Source organism: Notamacropus eugenii, chromosome 2 (genome assembly GCF_028372415.1).
Source record: "Notamacropus eugenii isolate mMacEug1 chromosome 2, mMacEug1.pri_v2, whole genome shotgun sequence".
Lineage (NCBI taxonomy): Eukaryota > Metazoa > Chordata > Mammalia > Diprotodontia > Macropodidae > Notamacropus > Notamacropus eugenii.
This window is the reverse complement of record NC_092873.1, coordinates 20,807,309-20,835,027: the sequence shown is the minus strand read 5'-3', so window position 1 is coordinate 20,835,027 and position 27,719 is coordinate 20,807,309. Positions and strand designations below refer to the sequence as shown.

At 45.0% G+C, this 27,719-nt stretch overlaps 1 protein-coding gene across 7 annotated transcripts in view; it reads right to left on the bottom strand.

The window, feature by feature from the left end:
- The window catches only part of PPP6R3 (protein phosphatase 6 regulatory subunit 3), a 97,011-nt gene that overhangs the window by 47,845 nt on the left and 21,447 nt on the right, over window positions 1–27,719 (bottom strand). For 2 of the 7 annotated variants that reach the window (XM_072639369.1, XM_072639370.1), the window contains exons 3-6: window positions 20,371–20,516; window positions 10,572–10,804; window positions 7,497–7,683; window positions 4,051–4,188 (exon numbers count right to left, since the gene is read on the bottom strand). In XM_072639369.1, coding sequence (XP_072495470.1) covers window positions 4,051–4,188; window positions 7,497–7,683; window positions 10,572–10,798 — 552 coding nt within the window. In that variant the 5' untranslated portion in view covers window positions 10,799–10,804; window positions 20,371–20,516. Of the gene's footprint in view, window positions 1–4,050; window positions 4,189–7,496; window positions 7,684–10,571; window positions 10,805–14,808; window positions 14,830–20,370; window positions 20,517–27,719 lie in introns of those variants that run through there. The other 5 variants (XM_072639368.1, XM_072639374.1, XM_072639373.1 and 2 more) reach the window with 4 other exon arrangements.

The window sequence follows — 27,719 nt, the reverse complement described above, 5'->3', positions numbered from 1 at the left end:
CCCAAACGATTAATAGATCGAATGCCACAAAAGCAAATGCTCAGGGCTCCACTAGGTACGTAGAACACAAGGTACAAAGGTCTGACTCCAGAATGGCCCAGCTGAACATTGCTCATTGTCATCCCCCTGGCCCCTAGGCCAAAGACTAACTGCTCAGGCATCAAAGGCTGTAGAGATATAGCCTGGCTCCTGCAGGCCTTGGCAGCTTGATATGCTCATGTCTGTGCTAGGCAAACTGGATCATGTGCCTTTGCTCAGAATGTACTCTGTTCTCGCCTCCTCCTGCACGACACTGGGCATGTCAATTCAGATGTCTGAGCCTCTCTCTCTCCCTCCTGCGTAAAAGGAGGCATTTGAACAGCTGGCCTCCATACCTATGATCCCCTGACTTTCAGTATCTGAGGCTCAGGTATAGGAAGATATCCCTGACCCAGCTGAAAACAACGATGGGAGGAGAAATGTTTCATCACCAGAGCCTCATGGATTCCCTGACCACTCTCTCCCTGGACTGTCCACAGGTTCCACCCAGTGAAACTCTAGGCTCTCTGAGGGAGGGCCCTGTTCTTTCTGAATCCCCATGGTGAACCCAAGAGCACCATATAAAGTGGGTGCTTAATGGAAGATTATGGAAGGAATTAAATTATTGGGGAGAAGGGTAACCCAATGTGACAAGAAGTTGGGAATGGGCATCAGGAATGACTGCCGAGCAACCCTGACCAAATACCTGGAGCAATGGGCACAAAGCCTCTGGTCAAGTCACCCTTTAGATTCCCATTCTGGGAAAGGATCCCAAAGACTTAACTAAACCCCCATCCTTCCTCCTTTTCACCAGTTCCCTTTGGTGTCTGGGAAACACCCAAAAGATAATGCCATCGCACACCTATCCCCCAAAGCTGAGCCTGTCTTTTGTTTCCCTGTGATCAACAATTAAACAATCTTCCCAGAGGACTCCTTGTGCTACACACTCCAGATCTCCAGACAGGCTCTTCCTCCAAAAGGCCCACTCTCATGAATACCTCCTTCCAGGCCCAGTTAGCAGACCCAGCCGCTACATGTGTGCTGGCAAGGATGGGTCCTCAGACCTCCAAACATCAAGAGAACATGCTGGACCTTCAGGCACAATCAGACATTAACTCCCTCTTGACAGCCCTTCTCTATTTCCTTTGAACTCTTCAGATCTTTAACTCAAATGAGTACATGAGATCCAAACTCATTTCCAAAAAAATGGGCAAGTTCCAGGGTTCCAACCAAGTAAAGTATTAGAGAGGTGTGATGAACTGGGAAATATTTTTGAAGGAAGGCACTGACGGGAAGGAAGGCACTGACAGGAAAGAAGAGGAGACTGGACAGGACAGGCTAAGAGCGCCTGACATCCCGTGATGCCCTGTGGTTCCCTGAAAAATACATCTACCTGGAAGAAAGGCCTCCCTACGTAAAACCAAGTCTCCCATGTTTTAGCGATCTGGCACCTCCTGCAGTCTATCCATGATCTGAGCCCAAGAAAACTCTTCCTCTTCTCCCAGGGGAAGCATTACCATTAACAGACAGCACTTCAACTGAAGTAACTTTTCCAAAAATTGCCAGAACATACATATGTAAGAATCCTGAGTTTGATGCAGAAATCCTAGCTCTCAAACACTCCAGGAACATCCAGCCCCTGCATAAGGATCATGTAGATCACTCTCCCCACATGACTGGGGAAGGTCATCGTGGCTGCTGCCGTTCCCCTACTAAGGCAGCTTTCAGGAAAGAAAGAGACATCTTAAACAACTGTACTTACAAGCACAGACCCAGCCCCAGAAAACCAGGAGCAGACCTCACAGCAGTTGAATCTGCAGGCAGAAGCTGCTTCCAGAGCTCTCAGCCCACAGAAGACATTAGAAAGACAACTGACCTTGAAAACAGATCCTGGAGATATCATTTAAAAAATTACTAGAGTACCTGAACACCGTGATCAAAAAAAACAACCTAGTGGAAAACTGCCCTGACTTTTTAGAACCAGAAGGTAAAATACAAATGGAAAGAATCCACCAATCACTTTCTGAAAAAGATCCCAAAATGAAAACTGCCAGTAGAGCTCCCAGGTCAAGGAGAAAATATTACAAGCAGCCAGAAAGAAACAATTTAAGTATCATGGAGCCACAGTCAGGATAACACAAAATGTACCAGCTTCTACATTAAAGGATCGGAGGGCTGGGAATATGATATTACAGAGGGCAAAGGAGCTAGGATTACAACCAAGAATCACCTCCTCATCCAAACTGAGTATAACTGTTCAAGGGAAAAAATGGACATTCAATGAAACAGAGGACTTTCAAGCATTCTTAATGAAAAGACCAAAGCTGAATAGAAAATTCGATTTTCAAATACAAAATTCAAGAGAAGCATAAAAAGGTAGATGGAAAAGGGAAACTATAAGGGACTTAATATTGAACTGTTTTTATTTCTACATGGGAAGATGATACTTACAACTCATAAGAACTTTCTCATTATTAGGGCATGTAGAAGGAGAATATACAGATAAAGGGCACAGGTTTGAGTTGAATATGAAGGGAATATTTCTAAAAAAAATAAAATTAAAGGGTGAGAAAGGAATGCACTGGGGGAAAGAGAAAGAGAGGTAGGATGGGTAAACAATCTCACATAAAAGAGGCAAGAAAAAGTCTTCAGAGTAAGAGAGGAAGGGGGGAGAGGAGGAAGAATGAGTATACCTTACTCTCATCAGAATTAGCTCAGAGACAATAGCACACACAGAAATATATCTCACCCTAAATGGGTACAGAAATATATCTCACCCTATGGAAAGGAGGAGGGGAAAGAGAGAAGAAAAGGGGGGAAGAGTTAATAGAAGGCAAGCTGGGGGAGGGGGAAGTCAGAAGCAAAGCACTTTTGAGGGACAGGGTGAAAGGAGAGAGAATACAAGAAATGGCGGGAGGGGAATAGGATAGAGGGAAATACAATTAGCAATGGTAACTGCGAAAAAATTTTTAAGCAAGTTTCTTTGAAAAAGGTCTCATTTCTCAAACATATAGAGAACTGAATCCAATTTATAAAAATAGGAGCCATTCCCCAATTGATAAATGATTAAAAAGTAGGAATAGTGTTCAGAGTAATCAAAGCTCTCTATAACCATATGAAAAAATGCTCTCCCTATTACTGGGTGAAATGCAAATTAAAACAATTCTGAGGCACTACTGCACACCCATTAGATTGGCTAATAGGACTGAAAGAGAAAATGACAAATGGTGGAAGAGATGTGAGAAAAATGAGACATTAATGCACTGTTGGTGGAGTTGTGACATGATCAACCATTATGCAGAGCAATTAGGAACTACGGCTAAAGGGCTATAAAACCATGCATACTCCCTGATCTAGCAATACCACTACTAGGTCTATATCCCAAAAGATAAAAAAACAAAAAGGAAAAGGAAGTATATGTACAAAAATGGCAAAGAATAGGAAATTGAGGGGAATGCCATCAATGGGGGAATGGCTGAACAGACTGTGATATGTGACTGATTATGATGGAGTATACTGTACTATAAGAAACGATGATAAACAGGGCACTCTCAGAAAAATGGGGTTAAGACTTACATGAGCTGATGAACATGGAGGATTAGGGACATGTTAAGTGACACGCACTGTGTACAACAGTGACATGGTAAGATGATCAGCTATTCACAGCAATGCGATGATCCAAGACAGCTTGGAAGAACTGACAACAAAAAACGCTACCCCCGCTCCCAGAGAAAGAACGAGCGGTGCGTGTCTGAATGCGGACTCAAGCACGCTTCTTAAATTCTATTTTTCTTAAGGATTTTTTTTGTGGTCTATGCTTTGTGAAAATGTTTTGCATGACTCCACATGTACAACCTATATCAAAACTGCTTGCCTTCTCGATGGCGGGGGGAGGTGGTGAGGGACAAAGGAAGAGAATTTGGAAATCAAAGTTTTAAAAACAAATGTCAGAAATTGTTTTTACATGTAACTAGGGAAAAATAAAACATTAGGAATCCTTGGCAAAACAAAAAACCAAACAATGGTACTTACATTCAACACATCTTGCCTGGGTTGTGGAGGCTCGATACAAGTCAGTAGCCTGAGCAATAAATCCATGATAGCAGAAGTTCCTATGTGCTTTATGATGAGGTCTACAAAATCACGCTTCTTTTTTAAGAAATCCACAATCTGAGGAAGGGAAAAAACCTATATTATCACCAATTTTGGGATGCATTAAGACATGCTTCCAGACACATCACCACCTCTCTCCATTTGGAGTACCCAGTCATGCCTAAGGCAAGCGCGTCAGTACAAACGTCTCCACTCTGCCGCTTTTACCATTAGTCCACACACAGGGTGAACGAGCCTAACACTGCAACTTGTCAATGCCAAGTAGCTATGGGCTAGTAGTAGGGAGGCCTAGGAAAATGCCTATTTGGGAAAAAAGAAGTGAATGTCAACAAAGGACACCCAGTGGAAACCAAGGCAGCATTAAGAACAGCTGGAGTTAACAGCAGAGGCAATCACTACTCTCCCACATCAGAATTTAGTGTAAACTAACCTATTCCCAGGGATCCAAATGCCAGGAAACTGTTCCTCTGATGGCTTTCTGACCTTATGATCTCACTACCTAATGAGCTAGACCTGTGTGTGCTGGCTGGGGAGCTATGAGCCCACCAGGCCGGCTCAATGGGAGACACAGCCTCTGCTCAGGGAGGGCCTTGGGCCTCAAGCCTAAACTAGGGAGTGCCAAAGGGAGAAGGCCGTCAGTGCCCATGAACCACTTTACAGCTCTGAGCCAAAGACTCTTAAAGTACAAAAATACGGTTTTAACAATCCACAGATGCACTGATCCAGAAAGGAGGGATCTTTTCAAGTGGACAGTTGTCGTCACGTGGGAAAAGTCAGAAGCTCTTGAGAATGTGAGAGGCACAGTGAAGACTGGGAAGAAGTTAGATGGGAGGAGACAAGGAGTGATATTGAATGGGATTTTCTAGCACAATCTGAAAAACAGAGGCCATTGCATGCATAGAGAGAGAAGGGAGCTCACTGGAGGTGACCTTTGGACAGTTGACAAAAGGCACATGCTGCCCTACAGCTCAGGAGGACAAGTTTTGGACTGTGAAGGCTGTAAGGTCTCACACTGTTTCCATTGCACACTAGCCCTCATTTTCTGCTAAATCTTTTCTCTAATAAGATCTTGAAACAGTAACAGCTCTTTTTTTTCAGCCAGAGAGGCCAAGGGGGTGCTTGATTTGCTCTGAGGAAGGGCCTGCCTGGTAGAAGGGAAAGGAACCCTGGCCTGGTCTGGGACCAGATGTCACCAGGTCCAAAAACAACTCAGTCACCGCACTCCCTCCTCCCCCCCATTTCTTCTCAGAAGGCTCACAGAGGCATTTCTAACCAAGGAAAATTGCAGCTCATTTGCGTGGATCAATTTACCTTCTGGATAAATCTTAGGCAATTCTTTGGTGGAAATGAACTAAAAGGAATCTTTAGTTAGAAAACTAGTCAGATCTAAGATAGATTTGGGTCAGCTCAGGGTCCCCAGAACCTCAATGAAAATGAGCCAAAGCAGTAAAGAATGGCTACAACTTTGACCAAGTGCCTAAAGGGCCCTTCAGAACACAAAACTCCCAAATAACTCATCACCACAAAACTAAAGGGATCCTCCAGGCATCTCTCCTAGTCTGGGCTAAACTGAGGCTTCAGTCATAGGTACTCCTTCCCAAACAGGAACCAGACTGGAATCTAATAAAGATATCTGAATCATATGAACCAGCTTATTCACAAGATTGCTTTTCTTGTCGCCTCTCATTTTCTGAAGTCCACTGAGTCTTGAGGTTCACCTGACTCCCTAACCCACCCCACCCTCATATTCTCAACAGCTCTCTCCTTCAGTAAAGTCTCCTTCCCACAACACAAAATCTCAAGTCCATAAAACAGATCACTGAAGCCCACTACAAGTAATCGACCATCTCACACCCTAGACACAAGGCCAGACCTAGCTGACCACCACACAGGGGGATTCCCAGCTCCACCATTTAACAGGCCTTGTCCATGATTCATTCTAGAGGTCTTGAGAATCTGAGGTTTGGCCTCACCCTAATGCCATGCAATATTATGTATCATCTAATGTCCTGGCTCTGAGTCAGTTTCCTGGTAATGCTTTTACCCTTGCCCACATATAGCTGGTGTCCCTTCTCTAGACCAGAGCTTCTTAAATTGTACGTGGTGATCCCATATGGGGGTCATGAAAAATTCGGCAACAAGAAGAAGCTTCTAAACGTGCAATGACCAAAACTTAATTAAAAATCCAAACCGAGGTGGTTTCCGGCAGCACTCACCCATATTGCATTGCACAACTTCACTGGAACCTTGGTTTTGACAGTTTGCACTGAACATCCAGCAGGGCATACCACACCAACAAATGCTGCCGAAACTCGAAGAGGAGTCTCCAGGAGTCTCTAGACTACCAAGATGCCCAAAGCTCCACCTCACTTGTCCATTAGGGCTCACAAGGGTCCCAAAGGTGGCTGCACCATGGGAGCTGAAGGGAAACCACCCCAAACAGAGAAGGGGCTGGGGCCGATGCTTTGGGGGGAAAAAAAAAATCACACACATCCCTCTCTACTTTGAAGAGTTATTAGGAACAACCTAATGAGGAGATGACAGCTAGAAGTTAGAACAGTTGCACCTTTTAGCTTCTAACAAAATGGAAATGAGGGCAAATGAGCTTTTTCTCGAATCCTTGTGGGTTTACTAAAATGGTCCTTAATTCCAATGACCTTCAGGAACACGACCTTGTTAAGCAAGGCCTGAAGAGAAGCACCACAGAGGTGCAGAAACATTTTCTCTTCACAAATGAGATCCCCACTTAGCTCTGTCCTAGGCTAGAGTGAGCTCTGGAAGGGACGGAGGAGAGTACCACGTCCTCTGTCTGCTAGCAGCAGCCTTAGCACACTCCCAACCTCTTTGGGCTAAGCTCACCCCGGCCTTCACCAGATGACAGCACAATCTGTAGAGGGCCCGGAATCTGTAGGAGCTTCAGGGAATCTGTCTGGAGGACTTCTTTGCACAAGACAGGTCCTGAAGAACAAGCCTCCTGTTCTCTGCCAGGGTGCCTAAATTTACTTCTAGTTCATATAATGCTATAACTCTTCTATCCATTAATGGCTTTCAAAGGTCCTACTTACACACAGTCCACCATTCTGTATCTTTTCACAAAGAGAAATTATGCCTCAAATTTGCACCCACCTCTCTCCACTCAAGATTCTAATACCTCCAGGTTCAGACAGACTTTGTCAATCAATCAAAAGATTTACGCAAATAACCTAAGTGAGAAGCTGTGAAGACCTACATTCCAGCATAAATTATCAGGTGTTTCTAAAGACAAATATTTAAATTTTCATTAAAATTCAGAGCAAATTCAGAATACTACAAGCAAACAAAACAATCTGCCAGCAGCTACTTACCTTTGGGAAAAGAATATTTACCTGTTCTGGTTTTCGGCTAATAAGAATACTTAGCACCTTGCTGAAGAAACTGGCAAGTAATGGGTTCAAAGGGGAATCATTTAGGAGGAAACTATACAGTTTCATTAGCAAAGATTCATCTTCTCCCAATCTATCGTTCATCTGAGAGACGTCAGAAGTGAGCAGTTCACAAGCTATGTTTGGGTACCTAGGAGAACAGGCGTGGATGTCATTAGACAGTCACAGACCAGAATTACACAGACGCACATGCTAAATAACACAACTTAGAAAGCCTTCCTCAGACATCAGCCTGGAGTCTGAGAAAAAGTGAAGATATCTGCAGATGACAATGGATATTAGACTTCAACCAAGAAATTCAGGAGCTTACGTGGCCAAATTGGGCTGCAGCCTGAGACCAAGGCCTGCTGGCTGGCAGGCAGAGACACTGGAACTCCAGGAGCTCCCAACATCTCTCAGAAGGCCTCCAGGTGCTGCAAGGTCAGGCCATGGGTTATGAGAAAAGGCCACAGCCCTTAGGCTCTAGCCTAAGAATTCTTGGGGCCAGCTCCCACCATTACACAGATTGGAAAGTCAGCATCACTTCTACCCAGAGGAAGCTTTGAAGGAGATTTGTCAAGAATTCAGCAACCATTAGATCCCAGATGAACCCAGTCAAAGACTTTATCCCCTTCAAAGAAGGAAGAGTCTCTTCAGCAGCTCCCAAACCTTAGTGGGTGTTGGGTGGCTATACTCTCACATGTTCCCATCTCCTGAGGAAAGTACAAAAGTAAATGGCCGCCTCTTCACAGAGTAACTGCTCACACTTGCACATACCATGTTACCATCTAGACATCAAACCTAAAATAATTAGTACTGTCTCTACTTTGCAAGTGAGGAAACTGAGGTTCAGAAGTAAGTGATACGCTCAGAGAAACACCCCCAAAACACGCATGCACATGCACACACACACACACATGCACACACACGCACACACACACACGCCCCTCTCTCACTGGGCCTCACACCCAAGGTCTTCTACCCTTTCTCCTACACACAGACTCCTTGCCTACTTGGTGAGCAACATGGCAGAGACAGTCTACACTCAATTCCCTCATGGTGCTGGGCATTAAGAACCTGAGTAACATTTTCCAAAGGCCAGGAAACAGCTGTGCCAGCTGCTGAATTTAGCCACGGTAGACATCTGGGTGGCCTAGAGTCCAAGTAACCTATTCTAAACCGATAAGGTGGAAACAAGGCCTCTTTATGCTGCTCACAACTCCTTAGGTCATAATAGGGGTTATATCAAGTCCAGGTAATTTCTCCCCCACAAAATAGGTAAATCCAAAGTGGCTACAATTTATTTGTAAAGCAGACAGGATTTTATTGGAGGTTTCTGCTAAAACTCGGGGGGGGAGGATGCTGAGAGAGGACTCGAGAGTGGTGGCAGCGAAGAATCCCCCATTTGACCCCACTTCTTTGGTCAGGTCCATTGCCCATCTGGTATTATACAAATGGACATCTCATTACCATGACTCTCTTGTTGAGTTCTCTCAGTTCCCCTAACCTGAAGCTCCCCCCTTTTTATAACTGTAGTGCTTAGAAGTTAGCACTTCTCCCTTTTGCCTTTTCTCTAAGAATTTCATAGATTCTCATAGCTGTAAGGGACCTCAGACAGTCCAACCTCCTTGTTTTACAAATAAGGCCACCAAGTCCCAGAAAGGGTTAAGTAAATCAATAGACCAAGCTAACAGAGGCAGTCAAAGAGCCAGGCTGCGACAACATCACTGCCAGGTCGGTGCCACCAAGCTCATGTACTGCCGTCTAATAATTCCATCAGGGTCTCACTCCCATAAACTCAGGACACTAAAAATCCTGAGGGATGGTGCACTTGCCCAGCAATGAAATAAAAAGACAGGTCTTCTCTGTATCAAGGGCCCATGATTTCCCACAAAGGCTTCCCTAGCACCTGGGGAACAAGGTGACGAATCACCCAACATCAAACACATGCATCTAACTCATGTTAGTGGTCACAAAGCATGGGCTGCTAAAGGTTACATTGGAATGGTTTCTGTTTTTGAGGGGGTGGGAGGTGGGGGTAGTAGTTTCAGTAGGGGGAGGGGGAAATGGGAAGAAACAGAAGGAAAAATAAAGAAGAAAATAAATGCTTAATAACCGAAATGATTTTAAGATTATATGATGCATCTCACACTTATCTCCCTCCAAGCAGCAATCTACCCTTAAAATTCTCCTGTAAACAATTTATCCCTAACCTACTGAAACTGAAGCCAATTTCACAGCCCTTAAGGCCATCCTCAATATGTTCTATCACTCCTGGACAAAGTGGTCCTGAACATCACTGGCAACAGGCCACTTTACTGTACAAAGGCAAATCCATCCCCTATAAAACCTGGACCTCAAAGTTTGAGAAGATACTTTACAAACAAAATAAAGATTTTGTATTTTCCTGTCTTTCAGTCTACAGACATGATAAAAGTCCTCTTAATATTTCATGGTAAATAATCAGTTGTCAAAGGATTCATATTCACGCAATTACCTACTTCAATATACCTAATCTCATCTTCCTTTAGTTCCTAATGGGTTCTTACTCAATCCCCCCAGTAAGTAAAAGGCCAGTCTGTCCTAACTGGTTCTAGGTCTTCTGGGCACAGGCCGAGACAGGGAAGCATCCCAGTACTGACTTCAATTTGTGCTGTGTCTGGCAGTCATTTAACTGCCATCTCTCTCTCCCCAACCCCAATAAAGTGGGGGAAAGTCCTCCTGAATAGTCTTCCCATATGGAACCCTGTCTCAGTGTCTCCCCAGAACTCTGCCCTCCCAGGATACCGTAGAGCTAAATTTTAGAACACTCTAGTTTCGGTCTCATGACTCCCATGGACTTCGTTTTAAGCAAGAGGCTAAGGCCCACCACCGTCTCAAATTATGATTCTAAATCTTTAAAACGGGGCCAGCAAATAACCTGCAGAACCACTCCCGGATCGACACATCAATATTCTTTCTACAAATAACTTCCCAAGGATAATGTGGCTTCAGTCTTTCTTCTTTTTCCACTCCAAAACAAAGATTCTATTTTCTTACTTGTATCTGATTTTTTCATCCATGTCTTGAGGTGGTTCTTCTATAATGAATGAGACTAAATCTTCAAGGCATTCTGCTTTTAACAGAAACTCAATAAGTTTGCGGTTCTGAGCTTTACATTCTTGCAAAACATCTTCCTCATCCATTAATTCCTTCAACGTTACATCTTCTCTCTCCAGAAGTGTGTCTATGTGGGATGATGAGTGAAGATCAAATTTCCAAAACATGCTGGTCTAAAGAAACAAAAAAAGATTTCACAAAATTAACTCCAAACATCACAACTTTCCCACTTTTCACATAATCAGTTTAGGTTTACGACCCAAAAATCCCAAACTGGCATCACATATAAAACAAACGTTGAACCCGAGTTAAGACAACTGTGACTTTGGGTGGATAAATCTGATTCTTCTCTCAGACCTCTCTCTCCCTTAAAATGGAAGGCATTTATTCCTAAACTCTTTGAACTTAAAAACTATCCGAAGGCAGAATGAACCAAGTGTGACCCGTGGCTCCAAACAGCCACACAAAGAACGTGCCATCGGCTGGTGCCAGCTGCAGCGCACCTTCGCCTTGGTGGAGCACCCATACTGCTAGTTAGGTATGAGATCTAAAACAAAAATCTTTACATCCCTTGTAGAAAGATTGTTCACATGTAGACCATGTTTTCTTCAAGTGTATCCTCAGCGATGACCATCAATAACGAGTGTTCACTGAGCTCAGGACTAGGCACAGAGGGATAGAAAAGAAACAGGAAGAGGCCCCTGCTCTCAAGCACCCTAACGCTGCCCAAGGGGTTTTTGCAGTATCATAGAATTCCTGAAAACTGTTTTGCCAATCAGTGAAACCATCAATATGCCACTTTTTATGATGTTTTCAGTCCTGCCTCTCACTGGATATGAAGAAATCATTTCTCCTCAATTTTTGAGACAACCTGAGCAGCAAACCTAAAAAGTGAGCCATTCCCCAGCTCCCAAAAAAGTCTTCGTTGAACTAGTTCAGTGCTACAAAGATGGGGGAGAAGGTTTTGTATCTACTGTAGAAAACTTCAAACTACACATGACAGTAAGAAGTCCTTATTTACCCCAAAATGAGTTCCATGAATCATCTTCACAAATGAGGAGTAAATAAAGCAACTTGCCTTAAAGCCGTTGGAATCTCAATGATCCACTAAGGCCCGAAATCTTTTAACAAACAATCACTATCAGGAGAATAACAAATCATCACCCCATCAAAGCATATTAAGGACAGAATCATCCTTCGCTCCTTGACAGAGACAGCTGTAAGATGGTATGTGTATTAGTCCTTCATTACCGAAGAAGACCATGCCATCAGAGAAATGATGACATGACTCGCACTTGACTTTGTTTTGAGTGAGGGAGGGCTGTGCAGCTCACCAGCCTCACTTCTCCTCCAGAGCCATCTGAATCCAGTGACCGGATATTCATCAGGATGATTGGAGATGACCCAGGATGAGGCAATTGGGGTTAAGTGACTTGCCCAAGGTCACACAAGTAGTGAGTGTCAAGTGTCTGAGGTGAGATTTGAACTCAGGTCCCCCTGACTCCTGCACTGGTGCTCTATCCACTGCACCACCTAGCTGCCTTTGTAAGATGGTAACTATTTCCTAGAATGTGGCTTTGGTAGATAGCACAATCACTCCCAGCTGAAAACATTCTCTCAGAGGTGATGGGACTACAAACCGGGCCCACCTGATACCCATTGCCTTCTCAGCCTTATCTGGTGCTGTCAAAGACAGTTGACCCACAAGGAAGTGTAAGAGAACAAGCCAAAGCCCAAACTTCCAATCCCTGAGATAAAAGGGCCTGCAGAAGTCCCCATCTGGCTACAAGGATGCTTCTTGGGACACTCAGCTGCCACAAGTCCTGCTTGAGCTCACAAAGAACTAAGGCTCTCTGCTTGGAGAAGGAACAGGATGAAGAAAGAAAAGTGGACAGAGAGACAGGTTAAAGAAATGATTGTTTGAAACAGACAAAAAAAAGTAACAGCAACCAGTCTCTAGCTGACAATATAATTCATGTAAAACAAAGGCAGCCATGACATCCTCACTCTCTTTCAAGAGCACCCCCCCCACACACACACACACACACAATAAATTCTTTCCCAAGTTCCTTTATATCAGTAACACACTAATTACTGTTTTGTTCAGGATTATTTTCTAATACCTCTAAATTTGTGAAAGGTTAAAAATCTGAAGAAACCAAGCATTGTCTTTACTATTTTATTTTGGCCTAAAAGACTTAAAAAGAAGGGAGACAGGCAAAGGATGTCAAGGAGGAATCTTAGAGACCAGCAGCTGGTTGCCATGCCCATCCCCCCCAAGGGAGGTGAAAGAAATGATCAAATGTTTCAGCCACCAAGAAATTAGAAGTCTGAAGGGCTCAGGATGTCATTGAGATATCTGTGGCTGAAACAAAGAGGACACACTGGAACAAACTTCTCATTTCTCCCCAGGCAGCTCACCAGGGAAATAACATCTCCATCCCAGAAGGTCTTGGTCCTGGGGCTTGGAGAGTGGGACCCACAAACTCAGCCTCCATTTAAGGGAGGGGTTCAGCGTGCTAACCCTAAATGTGCTGTTCCACTAGCCTTCCCCCAGGTCTTATTGCACCGCTCCCCTAGAGTGTAAACTCCTTAAGGGGAGGAATTTTTTTTTTTTACTTCAATCTGCACTCCCAGCACTGAGCAAAGTGCCTGGAATACAGGAGGCATTTAATAAACATTTATTGACAAGTCCCACAGGAACTCTAGACCTCTAAGACAGTAACAGAAATTTCTTCTAAATTAAAAATATTTTCCTCAACGCTTAGACCACCAGTTCTCCCCAAACTGTTCATCACAAACATCAAACCATGATTTCTCGTGGCTGAGTGCACTAGAAGCAACTGCTACTGAGTCTTCAGTTTTCAGTGATTTTTGTGCCCCACTCAAAGCATTAAACACAAAAGCCAACTGCTGAACTAGGCTAAAAGATCCAATCTGTGGGGCCCACTTATTCAGAATTTTGGCCCCCAACTTAGACCAGTCTCGCAAGTCCTCTGAAGTCTCACTGTGGTGTGGAAATGACTGGGCCTGGAGTCATGAAGACTTGAGGTTCAAATCCAGCCTCAGTTACTTCCTCAACGTGTGAACCTGGACAAGTTTGTTCTGACTCCGGGAGTCTGAATCAGACAACTGCAAAGTGCTTAGCACGGTGCCTGGCTACAGTGACTGCTACAGAAATGTTAGCTCTTCTTTGGTAGGCACAGAGGGCAGGCCCAATGCCAGGATTGAGGGTCTTTCACAGGAGAAGCTAGATGCCAATTCAGGGGCAGGAGAGTGTGGGATTTGGCCACAGCAACCACCATAGAAAGGTCTTAGTAATGCCTTGGTTTTTTTTAATAACTTCATAAAAATATCCATTCTTGATGTCAAGTTACTGACAAACTAGATTTTTAAATCTGACTCTGATGCCTATAGATTAAAATGACACATTCAGGCCACTTTCAATCTTGGAAGGAGTTGCTAAAAAGCTTCGGCTTGAGTTTTCAAATGAACTTTTTCTTTTTACCTAGTAATACTGATCTGTTCCAGAAAAGTTGGCTACAAACCACAATTTGTGATAAAGGAATCACTTTCTCAAAGGGAAATGAATTCTGTAAGGCAGTCTTTAAATGGTCCAAGAATTCTTAATTTTTCACATCAAGATACCAATAATCATTGGTGCTACTTAGAAAGACAGAAGCTATCATCAATGAGTTCCCAGTCCTCAGTTTTAATTTTTACTTCTAAAAATCTGGAGCACAATTAGGAAGGACTCCTCCTAGAAGCAGAAGTTAGAGCAGAAGCTCCTGCCTCTGAGAGCAGAATGCATGCACAGACACACACATGGACGCACAAGCGGACCCACACATGCACGGGCAGACAACACGCCCACAGGAATGCATACAGGCACGCACAGGCACGCATAGGCACATACAACACTGGTATAATCTGAAATGTTAACAATTCTCTAACAACTTGTTTTCATCAAATCAGCCTTTTTACCATCAAATAATAAAGCTGTTAGGGGACTCAATTCCCTGCTGTGAAGGTATTTGTGACAGAAACTCGGCCACCATTAAAACACCTGAAAACGACCAAATTTTCTATTTGTGCACTAAGTGAACAAAGACACATTTCTAAGGCTACTAGCTGATCACTCAATTTAAAAAAAAGATGAAATAATGAAGAAGCATACTACTGCAAACATGTCCCTGAGTTCTTTGAGAAACTCCCTCCTGGGCGAGCTGACATTAGGGTGCCTGTCTCTCGCTCTGTCTCTCTTGGGCTGGGGCCAGGTGCAGAGTTCAGTTTATTCCGGCACTTTTCAACAGGAGCCCAGGTCCCTTCGAATAAGGAAAAATAATGCCATCAAATGTGCTAGAGGAAGCTGTCAGAGTACCGGTGAGCACAATTACTACATTCTACCCAAACACGCAGCAATGGGGAGGGGAAAACCTCTGAAAAGCAGAATCAAAAAACTGAATCTCCCGCCTACTCTAAACACAATCTGTACTTCCTACAACAGAGGAGACGACAATATCCTTTCAAGCATTTGTGTGATATTTGAATAATTTCATAAATGGCTCGATGGAATTCTTCAAATTCCAAATCTTGACATAGTGGGTTTGACAATGAGAATTCCCCTCCAGTGCTCCCAGCTCACATCAGGCCCTGGTGGAAAGGGGACAGTGAATGAGTGCAGTCACGACGCTGGTGATGCTGACAGCTGACGTTTACCTAGGCCCCAGTTTACTCAGTGCCATGCACTAGGCTAAGCACTTTACAATACCTCACTGGATTCTCACAACAGCCCTGGGAGGTAGGTACCAGTGTGAGCCCCATTTTACAGATAAACAAACAAGCAAACAGGGTGAAGTGACTTGCCCAAAGCCATACAGCTAGGGAGTGTCTGAGGCCACATGGGCCTCCTAGCCCAGTGCTCTATGCACTCTGGCACCCCCTAGTGCCTGTACAGGACACAAGCACAGGAAACATGCACAACAGAGGAGCTTGCTGCCAACACAGCCCACACCTCAGGGTGCCTCAGTCAGCACTTTCTTCCCACCAAAGTCCACCCCCAGGCCAAGTCCCAAGCCCAGCACCCTGCTGTACCAGCTGTTCCAACACCGCACAAGCTTTTAGAACAGACCACACCAATAATTAAATTCAAATCCTCTATAGCTCGCCAGTCCCAAAGCCCCTTCCTGTGGCCTACACAGACTGAGTGAGCAGCCACCCTGCCCTGTCCCAGTCACCCAAGATGTCAGGGTTCTGGGTCCCAGTGACACTGCCCGGGCTCTGAGGGAGGAGTTGCTGAGTATCTAGGGTGAAATCAGAAACTCAGACTCTGGACTTCAAGGTCTAAGTAATCTTTGCACTAAGCTGCTATTCAAAGTCTCAGGGAGGGTTTTTCTCAAGTTTTCCCCTCAGTGAGGAAGAACTTCCATCTGAGATGGACAGGTACTATTTCAGCGTAGCCATGTACCCTAATGTGACACCTGGGCTTTCCTACGTCCACTGAGCCTGAGCAATGGAGTCGCCTGCCATGCAGGTCGGCCTGGACAGAAGCCTCGCCAAGGCCCCTGTGTAGGCTGGCATGGTATCAGTACTTCTCCCCAAGATTTGCTTTGTCACTGGATAATCTCCAAAGAGAAACAAAAAACAGAATCATCCTGCCCAAGAAGAATGGGTGAGTTTGCTGCAGAAGTTACCAAAAAGGACCAAAGGAAGGGAGTCTACACATCATGATCTGAAGACCAGAGCTCAGATGTGACTAAACCTCCTGGATTCTGGAGAAAACAGTAAAGAGCATATTGCCTTTGGGAAGAGAATTCAGGAGCCCCAGAGGAACAGACAAAGAGACAGAAAGCAGTCCCTTCAGGGCCTCCCAGCTGCTGGGGGTGGGAGGACTGTTGCCCTCACCTCCCTGCTCCAATGTCTTAAAGCCCGTCCCCTCTCTCCAGGTCTCCACAAAAGAATCATTTTGCCCCCAAAGCCTCAGATCCAAGAGGCCAAACCACCAGAATCTTTTCCTACGCAGATCCCAGGAAATGTGACCAAAGCATCACAATTTCAACAGTGAAGACCCTCCAAGGCCAAATAATCTCTGAGGGCAAGCATAACCCGAGAGCATCTGCAGAGGTCTCTACAGCTCTGTCTATTCCGAAAAGGGGAAATGGAGGTGCCAAAGATTTGGGGCATGCCCTCAAGCAGTGGCCCATAGACAAAGATCTATGAGAAGAAGCAAATGAGCTACAGTTTGTTAAGAGCTCTCTAAATGCTAGCTACTGTTGCTATGCTGTTTTCAACAGGCCTGCCCAGGTTTAGGCTCAGACCATCAGAGCAGACCCTAAACTAAGGCTAATAGTCTTTGAAGGCTGGGAATCATTTTGATAAGGAGAAAGAAAGGGAGGGGAGAGAGTTGATGTCATCAGGATGGCACGTTTCGCAAAGACTCCAGCACATCTGGTGTTTTGACAAACACAGTCCCTGCCTTCATGGAGTTTACCATCCAGCAAAGGAAAAGACAATCCCAGGTAACCAAAGGACACCATGAGCACAGGACAAAGACAGCAGTGATGTGACCAAGTCTGAAGGGAGAGGTTAACGTGCTAAGGGGAAAGTTTCATAGGTAGGGCAGAATTTTATTTGTGTTATAAAGCATAAGTATTGGCATGTGACCCATGACACTATCAAGTACAGCCCCAGCTTCCCAGGGGTCTAGCAATCAAAGGCCAAGGAGGAAAGGGCATCCAGTACTACCAAATGAGAACACAGAGTGAGGAATGAGGAAATGACCATTAGATTTAGTGCTATTGGGAGAAGCAGGGCAGGGAGCCAGGTGACAAAGGCTAAGGAGGAGAGGAAGGTGAAACAAGTTGCAGTGAAGAGTCTTTTCAAGCCTAGAAGAGACCCAGGCAAGCCTGTAAGATGCGGGGAGAAAGGAGGGGGACCATTCATGGGACAAGTGTGCAGGAGATGAAGAGAGGGGTTCAAGGCTTGGCAAGGAGAAGAGCACAGAATGAAAGTGGGGGGCTGGGGGTGAATGACAAAGGGGAAGGATGGGTGAACATCTCTGCTGAAGGGAAGATGAAGAAAGAAGACATGTGGAATGGCTGCCATAGGGAGTGGGAGATGGGAAAAATAAATTAAATAAACCAATAAGGTCAGGGGAAAACAGATGAAATAACCAACACAGAGTGAAGCAAGCAAGCCTGGGGTTCATAGCCCAGGGCCGGGGTTTGGATGACAGACAACTGTCAACAGGATCAGGAGGCAGGGACTAAAAACAGGGTCTGCAAAGGTGTTGTTACAGGGCCCTGGGTGAGAGCAGGGTGAAGATGCGTCCAGCTTGGGCAGGAGAGGGAAGGACCAAGGCCATGCCACGGCCACTGGAGAATGTCTTGTCTGCCCCTCTGGGGGGAATGAGGATTGAGGAAGAGGGAAAGATGACAGGATTGCTTGGAGGCAGCAACCGGGGCTGACAGCGGAGATTTAAGGGAGGCCATCACTGGCATGAGCTTAGAATGCCAGCATATGAGGAGGGCAAGAGTGGGGACGAAGAGAGGCCGAGACCTGGAGGCCAACAGACGTCTGTGACGGAGGCGATGCTACCGAAGAAGGAGAGCATGCTCAATAGGAACAGCAAAGGAGAAGGAAGAGCAAGGAAAACAGCTATTCCTCAGCCTGGTCAGGGACAAGAGAAGGAACACAGAGTGTCAGAGAACACACTAAAGAAGACAGCACTTTCCAAAAGAGACAAGGGCCTCATAGCACCAGATGATGAAAAGGTCTAAGATGAGGGGAGTTTGTGAAGGGAACAGACATGAAGAGGGAAATGGACAGCATTGTTACAAGGTTTTTACCTCTGCCAAAAATGACTCTGAATCAGAGCAACACAGGGAACAAGGGTCAAGGGTCACAGAATGAAAGAAGAGGCTGTGTCCTGGGGCCCTTCCTAGGATGGGGGGTGGAGGGTGGGGAGGCACATGAAGCCAGCTCTCATCTCCCCAACTCAAGGGGCTAGAAGCACTAGCCCTGAAGGTCCCTGGGATCTCTGATAGGCTGCCTCAGTCTCCTTTGGTGTCAGATCTCCTGTGGATCTCCTCTGTTGCCCCCAGCATCAGAATGGGACAATCGTAAGACAGAAGAGGTAGAACGACCTCCAGGCTGAACAGTACCCAAATGGAAACCCAAGAAAGATGAATCTGGGACAATCAGCAAGCACCCAGCTTCCTCAGGCCTGCCTGCACAGGCAGCCCTCCCCGGGAGCAGACACACTGGGGAAAAGATCAGACGGCAGGAGACGGCAAGAAGCAAAGAAAGGATGGGAGAAGGTCTAGGCATGAGCCTAGTTGATTGAAGACAACTCTCTAGAACATGTCCTTGACAAAGGAAATGGTGAGGTGAGAACGAAAAGCCAACATGGCTTCAGGAGGAAAAGGCATGAGAGACTCATCTCATTTGGTTTGGGGTTTTTTTTTGGACAATTACCATACTGATGGCTGAGGAAATACCGTAGAGACAGACAGTCAGCCTCAATGGAGGCAGAGTACCCAGAGTGTCATAGGCCATGTGACAACTGCAGAGCTGGATGGGGCCGGCCTGGCCCCAAAGAGCTTAACTTCAACTCAGAATGTCACGAGTGAAGCGAGCCCCAGGGATCCATGCTTGGTCAGAGGGCAGGATCCACACAAAGTCCCACTCAGACAGGCCACAACACAGACTTCAAATCAAGTTCAAAGGAAAGGAAGAGGCTTCCACTGGGATGTTAAAAAAAAGGCAGAAGCATCTATAAGATCTGTGCCATCATTAAGCACTTGCACTAAGGGGCTGTGCTAAGTAAAAAACAAGCCCAAGTTCAAGGTTGGGGAGGGAAGGTGGGGAGGTGGCCCTCCCGCAGGCAGAAAGCAGGGCCCAAAGGCACACAAGCCACCCGAGAAGGCCCATGCAGAGTGGCAGCCAGGCCTGGGGCAGGGCTATCGCTCACAGATGGATACATGGGACAGAAGGTATTAGGCCTCAATCACGGTGGGTCCTAGAGGCCTGGGCAGCATTTCATGGCTAACAGGATCCAGAGAGGAGAGGAAGAAATCATGAACAACTCCAAGACTTGCAACCTGGGTAACCAGAAGTTAAACATCATTCAGGGCAGGGGGAGAGGTGGGAAAATATGATTTTGCAGAAAGGACAATTAGTTTCTAACCCTCCTTAGTAGAATTACGCTGTAACATGCCAAGTAAGGCAAGAAGTGCTTCTCTAGTCTTCCATGGAAACAGACACACCTAACACTGTCACCTGACCACTGCAAGGAAAAAAAATCACCCAAACAAGGTCAAACAAACCAAACACGCAAAGTAAAACAATAATTAACTGAATGACAGTAAAATGGAGTTCAGAAAGTAGAACTTAGGACTCTGGTACGGTTATGCAGACTAATTGCTGGGAGCAGTCAGCAGAGCTAACAAGGCAAATCTCTCAAGCTACTCAGCAAAGCCAGTTCTCCCCGGACTATCCTACGGCCTGGAAGCCAATTTCTTGGTACAAGTGGTTCTGGTACTTGACATGAATACTGAAAGGGGTTCCGGAGGACAGAGCAAGCCCAGCTGAGAGCAGGCTTCCCCTTCATTTCCTGTACCCTACAGTAACCAATGAGATCACAGGGAGCTCAGGACTTCTAATGCTACCCACCCACCCACTCACACACCCTCCCAGACCAGGAGGCAGTTAAAGGAACTGAGAGTAGAAAAGGCCTTACCTTTCAAACCAAAGCTTAAAAATTAAAAGAAAAATGTTCTTCTCTGTAGCTCCTTGCCCATTACAGGGTATCCTGGGAACAGCAATCTTCCAATTTACTGCATTAGCAGATTAGCAGGGGCGAAGACACAGGGACACAGGGCTCAACTATAAGAAAAAAAGTGACAATTCTAATACATCCAGTTGTTTTGTCTTAGGATCACTGCCAGAAAGCAAAATTAAGTTAAAGACTTCAGGATTAGGAAGAAAAAGAAACATGACAGCTTATCAAGCTGCATCTTAGCAGTCAATTTCAACTGAATAGAATTTATGTTGCTGAATGTGCCAACGGGGAGAGAAAGGCATGACAGCTCTTTCACCCAAACAATAATCTAGAAACAAGCTGTACACAAGTTAAGGTTGATGTAGAAAAAGTCACTGGGATGTACAGTAAAAATAAATCCATTAACAGCCAGCATCAATATACCCACAGACATCAACGAGGAGCCAGAGCTATATCCCAACATATGCTCTCCCTGGAAAATCTGCAAACCACACACTAAAACATTAAACAAATAATTTGCTGCTAATCGCTCCAAAAAGTTTCTCGATGCTTAAAAGAACATGTAGTAACTATACAATTTAGAACTTTTACAGAACTGAGAGAGGAATATGAAGGTGATAAAACAAATGTCCTGACTGAATAAAAATCAGTCCTGTCCGATTCTCCATGACCCCATTTGGCATTTTCTTGGCAAAGATACTCTGGTGTGAAGTTAATCAAAGGTCTTCCCCACCCATTAATGGGCCTCAGATCAGTGGTGGCTTGTTTTGCAGGAAGGCTCACACCTTCTGTTAACTGCTAATGAGGTACTGGGTCAGGAAGGTCCTCAGCTCTCAGGGGCTTGGAACAAGGTTCAATGTGACAGGTGAGACTCAGGGTAGCTGTTAAGGAGGCCCCTTGCCCCTGCTTTGAAAAGGTAAATGATGGTGCTTCGTATCTGTCTGTTGATCTGCGATGTACGTATTGCTTGTAATCAGACAGTTGGAAGCCCTGTCTGTTGGCCCTTTCTCTGTTGGTGAATGTAATTAAAGAAGATCGTTGACCCCTCAAAAGTTGCCTTCCTTTTAGAAAAACAGATCTGAGAACCTGTGCAGCAGGCCCTCTTGTGTATGCCGGAGTGCTTGCTGCTACATCTGGGTAGTTAGGTGCCACCCAGACACTTCAATAAAAACTAAACTCCTACCTTTTCCCTTACACTCTGGCCTTTTCCAAATTTCCCTATTTCTGTCCAGAGCACCAGCATCCTTTCGATCTTCCAAATTCAGCATTCTAACTCCCACACTCCCTCATGTCACATGGTCAAATTCTTGCCAAACCAGGGCTTAACAACATGTCTCCACTCATCCCACAAGCACCTTCCCACCCCTGTCACTGCCACCAGCCTCTCAGGTCAATCTCCCTACCTTGTCTCTGTCAGTCCATCCTACATTCTGCTGCCTAAGGAATTTTCCTTAGGCACAGACCTGTGCATGTGACTCCCCTACCCAACCAACTCTAGTGGCTTTCTATTGCCTCTTCTGTTTTGCTCTTAAACCCTATGTAACCTGGCTTCAGCTGACCACTCCAGTCTCACTGGTCATCGCTCCCCTGCTCCCTTACTTCCTGATCCAATTAAACTGGACTTTTCTCTGTTCCTCACACACCACACCCCATCTCCCATCACCATGTTGTTGTACTGGTCATGCTCCAAAACAGGAAAGAAACCCATCCTTACACCCAATTCACGGAGGTCCCTCTTTCTTTTAAGAAACAGTTCCAGCATGTTCTGCACGAAGCTGACCCCCTCCACCCCCCACAATGGCTGGTGGCCTTCTTCTCAAACTGCCTTGTATAAACCATTCTGTATATATTTCTATTTGTCCCTTTCAGGTTGTATTTCTGTATGTACTTCTGTATGTACTCCTTTTCACACACGAGCCCACTGAGAATAGGGACTGTTTCCTTCTTTGTACTTATGCCCGAGTGCCCAAGACAGTGCCTGGCACACAGCAGGCACTTAGAAAGTCATAGAGGGACTACTGGTTAAGCAGCATCGAGGTGGAGGTGCCTCAGGCCACAGGTTTTATCACTGGCTCCTACCATCCTGATCTTGAGGACCTCGGGCTCCCTCCCTTACTCCTTCTCCCTCAGTGGCTGCACACAGCCAGTATTCAGTGTAAGGCTCTTTGGAGTAGCTCTGCAGGACATTGGCGCACTCAGTCACTCGGAGACATGCTACCAGTCAGGCTCCAATAAGAGCCTGCTCCTAAAGCAATTCTCAAAGCTCAGAGCCCTGAACAGGGCATCCCAAAGCCCATAAGGCCCCTCGTGCTGTCCTAATTCTTCGGAAGCAACAAAGCCTGAAGGTTCCCTGGGAGAGGCCTCCAAAGGACCTGACCCCTCCCCCAGGAAGAAGCAACTGTTGTCACTGTCACCATGAAGAGCAGGTTGGACATTTGGTGGAGGATATCCCTTAGGGACATTCCAAGTCCTGTGCTCTAAGGAACACCCATGGCTACCTGAGAGTCTCTTCCTAGTTCCTGTCTTGAGGGAGGGTGAAGAGGTTCCCTTTTCATTCTGAGCTCGGAAGTTTGCCAAGTGTCTGACATATACAATCTTATCTGATCCTCCCAACAACCCTGGGAGCTACAGCACGTCCAGCCACAATTACAGGTTCATTCCTCTGCCCTGAGACTTCTGGAAGCCCTCAGGCCATCCAACTCCCCAAGCCCGGCTTTCTCTCTGATACCCCAGACTATGGCCCTCCTTCTCTCTTCCAACACAAAGTGAGCGCACTCAGGAATCTCTTTTCCAGCCAATCCTCAAGATGACTGCGTAAGCAAAGGCCCTGAAGTGGATCCCAACCTAGACATAAAGTCAAACATGAGGAAGACAGTGAGCTAGAATACACTGGGAAAACAATACAGGGTCTTCCAAAGATCCCACAACATTCTGTGGTTGACAAAGCAGATCATTTAAAAGCAATCTTCTTCCAGAATGATATAAGGTAGATTCAAAAGCAAAGTTCTGTCCAACACAGGATGAGAAAGTCAAGAGAACACACTGACTAGATTAATGCAAGTGAATCAAAGTCAAAACTCCTTCTAGCAAGATTTTCTCAAGTGGTAGCTTAACGGGGTGTGCACAAAAGTTATCAGAGCAACAGAAAGGTCACAGGGTATGGTGAATAGGGGGCCAATGTCAGGACAGAAAGACCTGTCCAAAGGCCCACCTTAGACAACCCAAACCTAGCAAATCCCTGGAAACCTTCTGTGCCCCTGGCAACTCCTTAATACCTTGTGCCATTGTTCATTAAAAGATGCTCCCCATCCAAAGACGTTTCCATCGAAGCATTTCCCCCTCCCAAGGAAATCAGAGGTTCGATCTAAAAAAACAGTACCTGGCTCAAATTATGGTACAATATAATCTCAGAAGATTCAACACTACAAGCAACACAAAAGGCAAGAAAAAGGTCCTAATTATATACACTATGGTTTATTGTCAACACTGACCAGCGGAAAAGAAGTGGAAGAGGAAAACAAAATCTCATCCAGAACATACATACAGAGAGGGCCAAGTTTAGTGGCAGGAGACAGGGAGGCTAGACAGACAGCCTGAGTGAAACAGTCAAGACCCAGAAACTCTTCAGTACCTTGGGTAGTTCCTCTACAAACAAGATGACAAAGAAGGGGCGAGAGGTGATTTACACTGGTCACAGGAACACTAACCCTTGTGAGAAATCACAGAACCACTGAAGTATTACAATGTAGGGTGCCTCTACTACTGTCAGAAAAAAAGCAGAGAAAACGGGGATGATACAGAGATATCTACAAGCATGAGAAAGGGAGTCTGACAACAAAATTTGATTCTGGAATAAGTACTGGATTTGGACTCAAGACTTGAGCTGGAATTCCTATGCTGTGACTTACAATCTGCTTCCTTTGGAAAAGTGACTTTACCATCTGGACTCAGTTTCCTCAACTCTAAAATGAGTAAGTCTGATGGTCTGCTCATCTCTTAGGAAAATTAATACAATTAATGATTTGAGAAGAGAGAAAGAGATTTCCAAAAATCCATGTTGAGAACGACTCAGAGAAAAAAGGAATAAAATAACATTTGCCAAATGGCAGCAAAGCTCAGCTGAAAATTTGCACCATAAATTCCTATGTCTCCCCCTTCATAAGCTACCACCTTCACTCAAGCCCTCAAGGTAAAAAGGTAGAAACTAGTTGGATTTTGGGACTTTATCCACAACCACTAGTAGGTGGGCACCAGGAAACAGGAGCAGAGAAATCAAATGGTGCCAACTAGTGAGGGCAAATGCCTGGTCAGTCTCAAGAGGAATGGAATTCCATTTCTGACTTGGTTGTCACTTGCTGCCCAGACAACCTGATCCTTACTGTAAAATGAGTAGGAGATGCTCTCCAAAAGCCTCTCATTCCATGTTTGGAAGAGCTGAAGGAGTTCTGAGGTGGTATCTCCTCTCCTACAAGCCCTCTGTCTAAATAGAGACAAGGCAAATGCCACCTGTAGTCTCCAGCCAAAAGGATGGAGGCTCCTCAAACAGCTCAAGGGCTAGCAGCACTTCTCCCCTGGGAATCCACAAGAGGTTAATGAAATGCAGGCCAGCACTGGTGCTGTTTCTCCAAAACTGCTCAACTAGACATGAGTTAAGTGTCAGACTGACAAATTAGGAGCTGTCTGAACCTGGGCTAGTCACTTAATCTAATCCTCAATTTCCTGAACAGGAAACTGACACCAGGACATAAAACACACCTGCAAACCTTAAAGAAACTGGAATCTAGGGCCCAGGAGAAAGTTCAACTTTGACCCTAATTATTGAAAGATCCTTCAAGTTAGGACACAGCTAAACCTTCCGGCTTCTTCAGAAAGCATCAGCAAGACTGACAAAAGGCAAGCTGCCTAACCAGGCTCTCTGCACTTCCAGGCATTTTCCACCAAAGCCAACAGTCAATAGCTCCTTTTAGCTAAATGACAGACTGATCATTAAAGACTTCCAGCAAAAGCTTTGACAAAAAAGTTATCAGAAAACTACAGTAAAAACTCCAGAAGTCTGCTATTCTCAAAGTTCAAAATCCCCAACATTAATTCACACAGCTCCTTCAGAGAATGATCATGGTCATACTTTAGCTGAAACAGAGGCACCTAATTGGATGACATCACTGTCTAGCTATGCAACTTCACAGCCACCCAAAGAAGCAGCCAGGCATGAAGTCAATCCCACGTAAGCTATCGTTCCAAACCCTACCAAGCCACTGACTAGGAAATCCCCATCTAGAAATGCTGGGAGATCGGCTCTTTCGCTAGGACTTCAGTGGACTGTGTTGGGTAACAATGAATACAGACAATCTACAAGACTCTCTTTACCAGGAAGACAGGGCAAAACAGCAGAACCAAGGCTTAATGTGTGGGATGCCTGAAATTCTAAAATTCTTAAGGACAAAATCCCATAATAGCAGTGACATCCAAACAAGAAAGTAAAATGGGGGACAACTCTGGAGAGGAATGACGGGAAGTTCCTGAACCACTCAGACCACCATTCGCTGAAGACTTACTACAAGGCCAAGTGTCTTTGAGTGGAGGGATTTTCTTATTATTAGCAAAAGAGAAATAATCAAAAATAGCAAGACTTCTTCATTCCTGAGCTAATGCAGACTAGGGAAGAGTAGCCCAAGGGCACTCACTATTTTTCCCCCAGTTTTCAACAAAACATTCTCTAAATCTTGGCTTTTCATTGTGGTCCAATCTCTAGTCCATTCCATGCCCCTTGTCCCTTGCCCCTATACTTTACAATGTCAACTTGAAGGGACAAAGGCCCTGCCTTACACAGGTCTAGAGAACGCAAAATTATCTGGCCAAGCACAGAGTGTACACTACTCTCTCCTGGCTTTACATAGAGAATGAAGCTAAATTAAGCTATCTCTATGATCCCTGGCAGCTCTTTATGAATCAAACCTAAAACCTTCCACAAACATGTTAAGAGCCTATCATATCATACACATGTTAAGAGCATGCTAGGCATTGGGGACTACAAAAGGCAATAAGGATGGTGATGATCGTACTAACAATAGCGCTTCCTGTGCTAAGGACTTGGTCCTCAGAACAACCTTGGAAAGTAGGTGCTATTATATTACAAATGGAAACAGTCCACTCCATCATGGAGCTTCCTTCCACTCTACTAAAGAGACAACATGGACATGTCTAAGTGAAGACAAAGCAGCTAAAAAGCAACAGAAATAATTTCAAAAGGGAAAGAATGTGAATTACTGAGGGGAGGGGAAGAGAGGGCAGGCAGATCCCAAGGGGGTGATGAGGAGGGAGTTGGTCTGAGGGTTACTGTGCAGAGGCAGATGGAACCCCCTTGTAGGGACTAGTATGTAGCAGATCAGTATGAAAGCAACTAAAACAGGGGCAGGGGAAGGCAGCTGGGGGCCAAATAGACGAGCTCTCAACACCAGGCTGAGCTGCTGTACATTACCAACAAAACTCAGCAGGAAGAGCTGGAAAGAAAAAGGACATTCCTACAGAATATCTGGGAGGTCACCTACTGAGACACAAACATGAAAATATGTGGATACAACTACAAAACACTCTGTACAGAAATAAAGAGCTGAACTAAAATAGATTGGAGAAATAGTCAATGTTTGTGGTCGGGCTGTGCCAACATAGTAAAAATAAATTATCTAAATTCAATCACTGTGACATGCCGACCAAGCTACCCAAAGAACTATATACCACAATGCCAGAAGAATAATAAATTCATCTAAAAAATCAAGAATCTCAATAATGAAATAATGAAAAAGTGTGAAGGAAAGGGGCTTAGTAATTTCAGATTTCAAAATACACTACAGAGAAGTAATCATCTGGTACTAGTTAAAAAAACAGAAAAATTCATCAGTGACAGATGAGAACAAGGATGAGAAGCAAAAATATCAGAAGAGGGGTCCAGACATCCAAAGATCCGACCTACTGAGGCAAAGCCTCATTATTCAACAAAAATTGCTGGGAAACCTGGAAAGCAATCTGGTAGAAATTAATTTTAGACCAATATATCATACCATATACCACAATAAGTTCCAAATGGATACATGACTTAGACAGATATAAAAAGACCACTATATTTAGCAATTACAGGATCACTGGTAACCTTATAAAGAGCCATTTAAAGCCAGAGATGGGTTTAGATGCCAGATTCTTACAAGAAGTGAGGAAATAAGGAAATAGAGACAAGTAGAGACAACACTAAGAGTTTGGCTAAGAGAGGGAAAAGAGACCTCCCTGTTATATGTTGCCAACCCCCATTAGAG